Here is a 12,748-nt window from a genome sequence, read left to right on the forward strand (position 1 = left end):
TCTTTAGCTGCATCTATGAAAAACAGCAAAGAAAACACAGTTTGACAGACAGAAAATAGGATTTCTGCAGCAACAAGGTGATTCCCAAAGAGCTATTAGCTGAAAACTTGGCATATCTCAGCATGGTGTGCAGTGTGTCCTTAAAACATTTGAGGAAACTGGACAAGTGGAGGACAAAAGAAGAAGTGTCAGGCCTAAAAAACTATCTCCAGCAGATGAACAGGATCTGAAAGTGATGTCCTTAAGAAAGAGGAAAAAATCCAGCTGTGACCTGACAGGACCTGAGAGATGCATCTGGACCTTCAGCTGATCCATCTACTGTTGGCCCAAGCCTCATCAGAAATGGGCTCCATGGAAGGGTGGCTGTCAAGAAGCCGTTCTTAAGGAAGGGAAACAGGGAGAAAAGGCTGAGCTGTGCCAAATGACACAAGAAGTGGACTGAAAATCAGTGGCAACAGGTCTTATGGAGGGATGAATCCTCCCCAGAGCCCGGACCTCAACATTATTGAAGCAGTGTGGGATCATCTGACAGAGAACGGAACAAAAGGCAGCCCACATCCAAAGAAGAGCTTTGGGATGTCCTTCAAGAAGCCTGGAGAACTATTCCTGAAGACTCCTTAAAGAAATGACAGAAAGCTGGTCTCAGAGGGTTCAGGCTGTGTTGGAGAATAAAGGAGCTCAGACCAGAGATTCACTTTAAAGCTGCTGAGAACTGAGAAAAACTCTGTTTCTGCCTCAGATTCTGGGTTTATGTTCAGGTTTGAACATGTTTCAGTGAATCTCTGCAGCTGCTTCCTGTTTATATTTAAAACATAAAGAAATGAAGCTGATCAGAACCGTCACCTCCAGCAGGAGCCAAATAAAAAGATTATTTCTCCGTACTGAGCTGCTTCTGCACAACAAAGAGGAAAAGGTGCAGGGAAGGGCGGATACCTGGGAAAAAGATTCAGTTTGAGGCTTCTAAAAATATAATTTCACCCTGAAGGAATCTGGAGACGGCTCAGATTTTAGGATCTGGTTTCAGATTTAAGTACAGAAGGACGAAACGTCCAGAACTTCCCGCTCCACGACCTTAAAGTCTGACCTCAGCTTCTGGAAACCCCTGAGTCCCAGGTCCATTTAAATCATTTATCGTGTTAAATGTGTGAGATAATGAGTGTTTGGACATTTAAGCAGTGGATAAAATGAGTTTGTGGGTCATGAAAGCTCCCGGACCACACCTGCTGCAGGTGGAGTGACAGTCTGTGGCGTGCACTGAACAGCTTTCCGTTCTCAGGAGCTCACACTCAGCTTCTTCTTTGGTTTCCCGACGCTCTCCACAGCTTATCGGCTGAATAAAAGCGGTTCTGCTGCAGCTCTGCTCCTGTCAGACTTCCTCATTTCCTCTAATGTTGCAAAACCAAGATAAAGTCAAACATGCGAAGCACTTGTGGCGTTCTGAGCTCCGAGCACGCCAAAACAAATCAAATATGAGAGCCAAACGGGCCCCGCAGCAGCAGATACATACCACAGCTCTGGCCACCCTCCGACTGGCAGAGTCCCCCCAAAAGTCTCCCATAGCACCGCTCCTCTGGCTCCAAACAGCACCCAGGAATCAGAAAAGGTCCAAAAGCAGAGAGAAGCTGCAGCGGGAGCCTGCAGCTCAGATACAAATGGATCTGCCAACGGTCCGGGTTCAGAAAGCGAATACTGTGCTGCCAGCTGAGCCTCAGATATGATTCATGTATTTATAGCAGAGTGCGTTGCGTCACCGACCGGCGGGCCTGGAGGTCTGCAAACACAGCAAGGAGGGAAGAAGAGCAGGGGGCGGGGCCTCTGGCAGACATGTGATCCACATTTCTGGGCCGGAAAAAGCCAAACGGAGCAAATCAAAGTGAACTTCTGAACCGGCTCCTTCCCTCCTGATGCGTCTGAACTCCACAGTGTTACTTTAGTCAGGAGCATCAGGTGACTCCGGAGCCACGGGTCATAAAACAAAAAGGCCAAGAGCAAAACCCGGGTTAATCAGCAACGAGTCAATAAATGTGATGGATGGAAATCCCATTTCCTGCAGCTGCTTTCTTACAGTTCAGACAAACTCCTGCTTCTTCAGTTGAACATTTTCTGTTCTCAGACGTGTTGCTTTGAGTTTTCTGTCCCGACTCTTTGACCTGAACGTTTCCCTTTTACAAGCTTCTCATCTTCTTTGTTCTTGCTCTAAATCTCAGAGCAGCTGACTGGGAACATCCAACATCTTCTGCCTCTGAGCTGAGTTCCCTTCCTGGAGGAGTTTCTGATCCTTTCCACTGTTCCACGGACAGCTCTGTGGTCTGCTGTCAGTCAGCAGCTGGAACAGCTGGTTAAACTAGTGAAACGGCTGGTTAAACTAGTGAAACAGCTAGTTAAACTAGTGAAACAGCTAGTTAAACTAGTGAAACAGCTAGTTAAACTAGTGAAACAGCTGGTTAAACTAGTGAAACAGCTAGTTAAACTAGTGAAACAGCTGGTTAAACTCAGGAAACAGCTGGTTAAAGTCAGGAAACAGCTGGTTAAACTAGTAAAACAGCTGGGTAGACTCACGAAACAGCTGGTTAAACTCCTATAACAGCTGGTTAAACTCCTGAAACAGCTGGTTAAACTAGTGAAACAGCTGGTTAAACTAGTGAAACAGCTGGTTTAACTAATTAAACAGCTGGTTAAACTCCTGAAACAGCTGGTTAAAGTCACGAAACAGCTGGTTAAACTCAGGAAACAGCCGGTTAAACTAGTGAAACAGCTGGTTAAACTCAGGAAACAGCCGGTTAAACTAGTGAAACAGCCGGTTAAAGTCAGGAAACAGCTGGTTAAACTAGGGAAACAGCTGGTTAAACTAGTGAAACAGCTAGTTAAACTACTGAAACAGCTGGTTAAACTGGTGAAACAGCTGGTTAAACTAGTGAAACAGCTGGTTAAACTAGTGAAACAGCTGGTTAAACTCAGGAAACAGCTGGTTAAAGTCACGAAACAGCTGGTTAAAGTCACGAAACAGCTGGTTAAACAAGTGAAACAGCTGGTTAAACTCCTGAAACAGCTGGTTAAACTCCTGAAACAGCCGGTTAAACTCCTGAAACAGCCGGTTAAACTCCTGAAACAGCCGGTTAAACTCCTAAAACAGCTGGTTAAACTCGTGAAACAGCTGGTTAAACTCGTGAAACAGCTGGTTTAACTAGTGAAACAGCTGGTTAAAGTCAGGAAACAGCCAGTTTAACTCGCGAAACAGCTGGTTAAACTAGTGAAACAGCTATCAACTCTACAAATCTGGCTAATCTCCCACTCTTTGTCTCCCCCTACAGTTGAGAGACGGAACATGTCATGTGAACCCTGCACAGACGCAGCCGTACACGAGGATTTGTCACGTTGAAGATGCCACAAAGACGCCATCTCAGAGAGTTGATCTCAGTCGTTTGGTTTAAGGTGGTCATGAAAGTCAGTCCAGGCTGTTTTAAGGCGGTATTTCTCACATCAGAATCAAACCCGTTTGATATCATCAGAAGTCTTTCGTCTTGTTTTGTGTAAATTGTGTTGTTCAGTGACTCATTCTGCGTTTTCAACCAACACGAGCGCTGTTGCCACTTCCAAACAGGAAGCAGGGGAAGCTGTGTAAGTAACCATGGCGACGAGGCAGAAAACGTACGGTTCAGTTGGACCGAACAAAAGGAGGAACGTCTCAGTGTGTGGGACGCTTTCATGGTGTCAAGCATCAAGTCTGAAATCCGAGCATCGTGGCAACTCTACATGGAGAAGGACCACAGACAGCTGGAAGTTCAGCTGGACTGGAAATACGTCGCTGAGACCGTCTATAAGAAGGGACAGAACTGGGATTATTGCTTTTTATTATCATCTAAATATCGTTTATGCTTCAACAATATGAATTCTCTTTGGGGTATGAAGTCCTACATGAAGGCCAAACAGCAGAGACACAACTTAAGACTAAAAAGTCTCACTTTAAGGCCACATCAGCACCAATAAAGCTAAAAGCTGAGAGTGAGAAACTAAACCACCATCTGTGTCAGAGTCAACAAACACTAAATCTAGTCCCAAATCACTTTCCTGGCATAAACAAGTCTTTATGAGGTTTAAATCTGAGGAGAAGGGGCTCTTCTCTGTGCAACTGGGAGCATTTAAGTCTTAAATGAAGAATGACTTTGTTCCTTTGCACCAGAACAGCTCGGCTCTCCTGGAGTAATCAGGCTTTTGTTGTTGTCCCCGCAGTTTACTCCACAGACTTTCTTTATGTTGGTGTCCTGATCGCTGTGGGAGAAAACGTTGGATAGATCCAATTTGTTGCAGAAGAATACGTTAATTTGAGGGCCTCTCAGGTTTCTGTGCATGTGTAGCTTCCTGTTTCACCATTTGCCTGCATGCAATCTGTGGTTTTGCATCTGCAAACGATAACTGCTTTCCATTTACTACAAAGACACTCTGGAAACCCTCTTCTCTCCCTTGGTGCCTCACACTTCATGCCGGTGTTTTTCCACTCAGCTCAGGAATCCCAATAAGAATCAACAACAAGCTGCAACATGAGCACGGTGCACATTTCCACCGTTTTATCACACTGAAACGCTGCAAAACAAAAGCAGCACATGTTATCTGACAGCTGCTCACCGAGCGTCTGCTTTCCCCTGCAGAGCAACTTCCCTCCTGCAGCTTCTCGGTTTCATTCGCAGCGGATTCGGTTTACTTCAGTCTGCGTTTTGACTTCATTCGCAGCGGATTCGGTCTGCGTTTTGACTTCATTCGCAGCGGATTCGGTCTGCGTTTTGACTTCATTCGCAGACGATTCGGTCTGCGTTTTGACTTCATTCGCAGCCGAGTCGGTCTGCGTTTTGACTTCATTCGCAGCCGATTTGGTCTGCGTTTTGACTTCATTCGCAGCCGATTCGGTCTGCGTTTTGACTTCATTCGCAGCCGATTCGGTCTGCGTTTTGACTTCATTCGCAGCCGATTCGGTCTGCGTTTTGACTTCATTCGCAGACGATTCGGTCTGCGTTTTGACGTCATTCGCAGCCGATTCGGTCTGCGTTTTGACTTCATTCGCAGCCGATTCGGTCTGCGTTTTGACTTCATTCGCAGACGATTCGGTCTGCGTTTTGACGTCATTCGCAGCCGATTCGGTCTGCGTTTTGACTTCATTCGCAGTGGATTCGGTCTGCGTTTTGACTTCATTCGCAGCCGATTCGGTCTGCGTTTTGACTTCATTCGCAGCCGATTCGGTCTGCGTTTTGACTTCATTCGCAGACGATTCGGTCTGCGTTTTGACGTCATTCGCAGCCGATTCGGTCTGCGTTTTGACTTCATTCGCAGTGGAGTCGGTCTGCGTTTTGACTTCATTCGCAGCCGATTCGGTCTGCGTTTTGACTTCATTCGCAGCCGATTCGGTCTGCGTTTTGACTTCATTCGCAGACGATTCGGTCTGCGTTTTGACGTCATTCGCAGCCGATTCGGTCTGCGTTTTGACTTCATTCGCAGCCGATTCGGTCTGCGTTTTGACTTCATTCGCAGACGATTCGGTCTGCGTTTTGACGTCATTCGCAGCCGATTCGGTCTGCGTTTTGACTTCATTCGCAGTGGATTCGGTCTGCGTTTTGACTTCATTCGCAGCCGATTCGGTCTGCGTTTTGACTTCATTCGCAGCCGAGTCGGTCTGCGTTTTGACTTCATTCGCAGCCGATTCGGTCTGCGTTTTGACTTCATTCGCAGCCGATTCGGTCTGCGTTTTGACTTCATTCGCAGCCGATTCGGTCTGCGTTTTGACTTCATTCGCAGCCGATTCGGTCTGCGTTTTGACTTCATTCGCAGCCGATTCGGTCTGCGTTTTGACTTCATTCGCAGCCGATTCGGTCTGCGTTTTGACTTCATTCGCAGACGATTCGGTCTGCGTTTTGACTTCATTCGCAGACGATTCGGTCTGCGTTTTGACTTCATTCGCAGACGATTCGGTCTGCGTTTTGACTTCATTCGCAGACGATTCGGTCTGCGTTTTGACTTCATTCGCAGACGATTCGGTCTGCGTTTTGACTTCATTCGCAGTGGATTCGGTCTGCGTTTTGACTTCATTCGCAGCCGATTCGGTCTGCGTTTTGACTTCATTCGCAGACGATTCGGTCTGCGTTTTGACGTCATTCGCAGCCGATTCGGTCTGCGTTTTGACTTCATTCGCAGTGGATTCGGTCTGCGTTTTGACTTCATTCGCAGCCGATTCGGTCTGCGTTTTGACTTCATTCGCAGCCGATTCGGTCTGCGTTTTGACTTCATTCGCAGCCGATTCGGTCTGCGTTTTGACTTCATTCGCAGCCGATTCGGTCTGCGTTTTGACTTCATTCGCAGCCGATTCGGTCTGCGTTTTGACTTCATTCGCAGACGATTCGGTCTGCGTTTTGACTTCATTCGCAGACGATTCGGTCTGCGTTTTGACTTCATTCGCAGACGATTCGGTCTGCGTTTTGACTTCATTCGCAGACGATTCGGTCTGCGTTTTGACTTCATTCGCAGACGATTCGGTCTGCGTTTTGACTTCATTCGCAGCCGATTCGGTCTGCGTTTTGACGTCATTCGCAGCCGATTCGGTCTGCGTTTTGACTTCATTCGCAGCCGATTCGGTCTGCGTTTTGACTTCATTCGCAGCCAATTCGGTCTGCGTTTTGACTTCATTCGCAGCCGATTCGGTCTGCGTTTTGACTTCATTCGCAGCGGAGTCGGTCTGCGTTTTGACTTCATTCGCAGACGATTCGGTCTGCGTTTTGACTTCATTCGCAGACGATTCGGTCTGCGTTTTGACTTCATTCGCAGACGATTCGGTCTGCGTTTTGACTTCATTCGCAGCCGATTCGGTCTGCGTTTTGACTTCATTCGCAGCCGATTCGGTCTGCGTTTTGACTTCATTCGCAGACGATTCGGTCTGCGTTTTGACTTCATTCGCAGACGATTCGGTCTGCGTTTTTACTTCATTCGCAGCCGATTCGGTCTGCGTTTTGACTTCATTCGCAGACGATTCGGTCTGCGTTTTGACTTCATTCGCAGACGATTCGGTCTGCGTTTTGACTTCATTCGCAGACGATTCGGTCTGCGTTTTGACTTCATTCGCAGCCGATTCGGTCTGCGTTTTGACTTCATTCGCAGCCGATTCGGTCTGCGTTTTGACTTCATTCGCAGCCGATTCGGTCTGCGTTTTGACTTCATTCGCAGCGGAGTCGGTCTGCGTTTTGACTTCATTTGCAGCCGATTCGGTCTGCGTTTTGACGTCATTCGCAGACGATTCGGTCTGCGTTTTGACGTCATTCGCAGACGATTCGGTCTGCGTTTTGACTTCATTCGCAGCCGATTCGGTCTGCGTTTTGACTTCATTCGCAGCCGATTCGGTCTGCGTTTTGACTTCATTCGCAGCCGATTCGGTCTGCGTTTTGACTTCATTCGCAGCCGATTCGGTCTGCGTTTTGACTTCATTCTCAGCCGATTCGGTCTGCGTTTTGACTTCATTCTCTGTGGATTCGGTCTGCGTTTTGACTTCATTCGCAGCCGATTCGGTCTGCGTTTTGACTTCATTCGCAGCCGATTCGGTCTGCGTTTTGACTTCATTCGCAGCGGATTCGGTCTGCGTTTTGACTTCATTCGCAGCCGATTCGGTCTGCGTTTTGACTTCATTCACAGACGATTCGGTCTGCGTTTTGACTTCATTCGCAGACGATTCGGTCTGCGTTTTGACTTCATTCGCAGACGATTCGGTCTGCGTTTTGACTTCATTCGCAGACGATTCGGTCTGCGTTTTGACTTCATTCGCAGACGATTCGGTCTGCGTTTTGACTTCATTCGCAGACGATTCGGTCTGCGTTTTGACTTCATTCGCAGCCGATTCGGTCTGCGTTTTGACGTCATTCGCAGCCGATTCGGTCTGCGTTTTGACTTCATTCGCAGCCGATTCGGTCTGCGTTTTGACTTCATTCGCAGCCGATTCGGTCTGCGTTTTGACTTCATTCGCAGCCGATTCGGTCTGCGTTTTGACTTCATTCGCAGCGGAGTCGGTCTGCGTTTTGACTTCATTCGCAGCCGATTCGGTCTGCGTTTTGACTTCATTCGCAGACGATTCGGTCTGCGTTTTGACTTCATTCGCAGACGATTCGGTCTGCGTTTTGACTTCATTCGCAGCCGATTCGGTCTGCGTTTTGACTTCATTCGCAGCCGATTCGGTCTGCGTTTTGACTTCATTCGCAGACGATTCGGTCTGCGTTTTGACTTCATTCGCAGACGATTCGGTCTGCGTTTTTACTTCATTCGCAGCCGATTCGGTCTGCGTTTTGACTTCATTCGCAGACGATTCGGTCTGCGTTTTGACTTCATTCGCAGACGATTCGGTCTGCGTTTTGACTTCATTCGCAGACGATTCGGTCTGCGTTTTGACTTCATTCGCAGCCGATTCGGTCTGCGTTTTGACTTCATTCGCAGCCGATTCGGTCTGCGTTTTGACTTCATTCGCAGCCGATTCGGTCTGCGTTTTGACTTCATTCGCAGCGGAGTCGGTCTGCGTTTTGACTTCATTTGCAGCCGATTCGGTCTGCGTTTTGACGTCATTCGCAGACGATTCGGTCTGCGTTTTGACTTCATTCGCAGCCGATTCGGTCTGCGTTTTGACTTCATTCGCAGCCGATTCGGTCTGCGTTTTGACTTCATTCGCAGCCGATTCGGTCTGCGTTTTGACTTCATTCGCAGCCGATTCGGTCTGCGTTTTGACTTCATTCTCAGCCGATTCGGTCTGCGTTTTGACTTCATTCTCTGTGGATTCGGTCTGCGTTTTGACTTCATTCGCAGCCGATTCGGTCTGCGTTTTGACTTCATTCGCAGCCGATTCGGTCTGCGTTTTGACTTCATTCGCAGCCGATTCGGTCTGCGTTTTTACTTCATTCGCAGCCGATTCGGTCTGCGTTTTGACTTCATTCGCAGCCGATTCGGTCTGCGTTTTGACTTCATTCGCAGCCGATTCGGTCTGCGTTTTGACTTCATTCGCAGCCGATTCGGTCTGCGTTTTGACTTCATTCGCAGCCGATTCAGTCTGCGTTTTGACTTCATTCGCAGCCGATTCGGTCTGCGTTTTGACTTCATTCGCAGCCGATTCGGTCTGCGTTTTGACTTCATTCGCAGCCGATTCAGTCTGCGTTTTGACTTCATTCGCAGCCGATTCGGTCTGCGTTTTGACTTCATTCGCTGCTCTGATGGCACATTAAGGACAATGCGATGCTGTGCTTGTGCTAGCGGGTTCTGGTGACTCCTGTCCGTTAAGTAAAGGTTCGGGTTTAAATTCAACATTTTAGAACATTTCAGAGAATGTTTTTTTCCACAAGGTTGTTTCGCGTTTTGTTTAATCTGCTGAACCCGATGTTCAGCGCCGTGTTTACTGCCTCCTCTGACACGCTTCTTTAGTTTTAATTCAACTAAAGAAGCATTTCTATCAGAGTTCAGCTTTTCCTGAGCGTTAGAAGTGCTGCTCGCTGTTGTGTGAAACTAACTTCATCTGCAGCGACAGTTTCCACGTCTCAAAGCTGCAGTTTTCCTGCCAGTTCAGCATATGTTCGGGTAGTTCTGGTGACATTTCAGCAGAAATTAGCCACAGAAATGAATGCTTCCAAACTTTAAACATCTTTCCTCTCTTTTTTTCTCTGACTTTGCTGCAAACGCAGCACGTGCACGTTTTGTGAAACCGGACGACCGCTGAGCAGAACAAAGGTAAGATTTCACGTTTAATATGACATTTTAAAGTGGCTAAATCAGTCGGCCTTCGTAACGATGGTTTTACTCTTCTTGTTAAAAACTACAACTTACGGCTTTGTCCATGTGACCATGATTCATGGGCGTGCTTGTGTAAGAACACGTGCACGCTCATTCCCACAGAGCTGCCTGCTTCCATTACAGCTGACCACAAAAGGCTTTTAAATAGACCGAGGGTTCCCACAGGACTGCCTGGAACCGGTTTGACATCCATCCTCCGCTCAGTTGGTTCCAGCCTCTCTGAAGTATGTTGAGGGGTTCCCCAGGGATCGGGTTTAGGGTCCTTAGTTTTTCATCTTTACACCTCCTAGTGGCCTTTTTCAAAGTTTACAAACCTTTTCCAGCTCAGCTGGGGTTTACTAAATGACTCCAGCTGTGTGTCCTGCACCACCTCCAGCACCACCTGCACCACCTCCAGCACCACCTGCACCACCTCCAGCACCACCTGCACCAGCATCTGCACCACCTCCTGCTCCATCTGCACCACCTCCACCAGCATCTGCACCACCTCCAGCAGCATCTGCACCACCTCCTGCTCCATCTGCACCACCTGCACCACCTCCACCAGCATCTGCACCACCTCCAGCAGCACCTGCACCACCTCCAGCAGCACCTGCACCACCTCCAGCACCACCTCCATCAGCATCTGCACCACCCCCAGCAGCATCTACACCACCTCCTGCACCATCTGCACCACTTCCAGCAGCATCTGCACCACCTGCACCACCTCCTGCACCATCTGCACCACCTCCAGCAGCATCTGCACCACCTGCACCACCTCCAGCACCATCTGCACCACCTCCAGCAGCATCTGCACCACCTCCAGCAGCATCTGCACCACCTCCAGCAGCACAGAGGGAACTCAAAGAGAGACACTGGCCACCAGAGCCAATTCCTCAGACTTTTATGGTCTTTTAATTTAATCTTTGAACAACAAGAACTCCACTCAGTTATTTATCCATCATCAGTTTATATCTCATCTCAGAAAGGACGGGGATGGCTCCACCTTTTATTTCTTATTTATTATCTTTCTTATTTTCATCATCATGACTTCTTTGTTGTTTCTAGATTTTTAGAACTTAAACACCATCTTTGGGGATAAATTAACCTTCAGATGCATCTTTTCCTCTTTTTGAACAGACTTATCTGCTCATTCGGTTTGAATTTCAGGAGTTTCTTCTCCATCAACATGAGAAACTGTCTGAATTACTGTGAAACAAGCTTCTCTTCTCCGTCAGAAACGTTCAAACCGATTCTCCCGCTTTAATGAACACTTGCTGCAGGCCTAAAGACAGACAGAGGAGATAAAACAGTTGTTTGCTTTTCACTCCATGTGAACGAGCCACAGAAGATTCCTCCTGTTCAGTACTTTCTTCCTCTGCTGCGTCTCGTCAGACCGAGCCTCCATCCTGCTGGGACTCAGTTTAACAGCCCGCCAGAGAGCAGCGAGACGCCCGGGGACGAGTCTGCTGACGTCAACACGGGTCGCGTGGGACGCTTGAACAACACGACCTGCTCAGCAAACACAGCCGGAGTGTTTGTTTAACCCTGCACTTCCTCAGTTGTCCAGGTGTGTTTGACAAAGCTCAAACATGGAGGCATCTCCAAGGAGTCAGAGAGAGCTCAGGTTACGGTAATGACTCCGGGGAGGCGCCAGCAGAGGAGTCATATCTCTGCTCGCTTATCACACAAACCGGCGCCGCCGAGGCCGCTCTGCTTCCATTGGAGGAGTCAGAAGTGACCAACTCCAGAGTAACAAACGCCCCGTCGCCATAAAACCCCGCCGGACACGCCTCTCTACGCCCCGTCGCCATAAAACCCCGCCGGACACGCCTCTCTACGCCCCGTCGCCACAAAACCCCGCCGGACACGCCTCTCTACGCCCCGTCGCCACAAAACCCCGCCGGACACGCCTCTCTACGCCTCGTCGCCACAAAACCCCGCCGGACACGCCTCTCTACGCCCCCCCTCGCCATAAAACCCCGCCGGACACGCCTCTCTACGCCCCGTCGACACAAAACCCCGCCGGACACGCCTCTCTACGCCTCGTCGCCACAAAACCCCGCCGGACACGCCTCTCTACGCCCCCTCGCCATAAAACCCCGCCGGACACGCCTCTCTACGCCCCGTCGCCACAAAACCCCGCCGGACACGCCTCTCTACGCCCCGTCGCCATAAAACACCGCCGGACACGCCTCTCTACGCCTCGTCGCCACAAAACCCCGCCGGACACGCTTCTCTACGCCCCGTCGCCACAAAACCCCGCCGGACACGCCTCTCTACGCCCCCTCGCCATAAAACCCCGCCGGACACGCCTCTCTACGCCCCCGTCGCCACAAAACCCCGCCGGACACGCCTCTCTACGCCCCCTCGCCATAAAACCCCGCCGGACACGCCTCTCTACGCCCCCGTCGCCACAAAACTCCCGCCGGACACGCCTCTCTACGCCCCGTCGCCACAAAACCCCGCCGGACACGCCTCTCTACGCCCCGTCGCCACAAAACCCCGCCGGACACGCCTCTCTACGCCCCGTCGCCACAAAACCCCGCCGGACACGCCTCTCTACGCCCCGTCGCCACAAAACCCCGCCGGACACGCCTCTCTACGCCCCGTCGCCATAAAACCCCACCGGACACGCCTCTCTACACCCCGTCGCCATAAAACCCCGCCGGACACGCCTCTCTACACCCCGTCGCCATAAAACCCCACCGGACACGCCTCTCTACACCCCGTCGCCACAAAACCCCGCCGGACACGCCTCTCTACGCCCCGTCGACACAAAACCCCGCCGGACACGCCTCTCTACGCCCCCCGTCGCCATAAAACCCCGCCGGACACGCCTCTCTACGCCCCGTCGCCATAAAACCCCGCCGGACACGCCTCTCAACGAACCGTCGCCACAAAACCCCGCCGGACACGCCTCTCTACGCCCCGTCGCCACAAAACCCCGCCGGACACGCCTCTCTACGCCCCC

At 50.0% G+C, this 12,748-nt stretch overlaps 1 protein-coding gene across 3 annotated transcripts in view; it reads right to left on the minus strand.

The window, feature by feature from the left end:
- LOC140315877 (sodium bicarbonate cotransporter 3-like) overlaps positions 1-12,748 on the minus strand; it is a 58,173-nt gene that overhangs the window by 38,798 nt on the left and 6,627 nt on the right. Inside the window, exon 1 of one of the 3 annotated variants that reach the window (XM_072393470.1) lies at positions 1,508-1,652. The exons of 1 other annotated variant lie outside the window; for it this stretch is intronic. In XM_072393470.1, coding sequence (XP_072249571.1) covers positions 1,508-1,558 — 51 coding nt within the window. In that variant the 5' untranslated portion in view covers positions 1,559-1,652. Of the gene's footprint in view, positions 1-1,507; positions 1,653-12,748 lie in introns of those variants that run through there. One more of the 3 variants, XM_072393472.1, reaches the window with a different exon arrangement.

Source organism: Leuresthes tenuis, unplaced genomic scaffold (assembly GCF_036924035.1).
Source record: "Leuresthes tenuis unplaced genomic scaffold, fLeuTen1.0.hap1 SCAF_10, whole genome shotgun sequence".
NCBI classification, from domain to species: domain Eukaryota; kingdom Metazoa; phylum Chordata; class Actinopteri; order Atheriniformes; family Atherinopsidae; genus Leuresthes; species Leuresthes tenuis.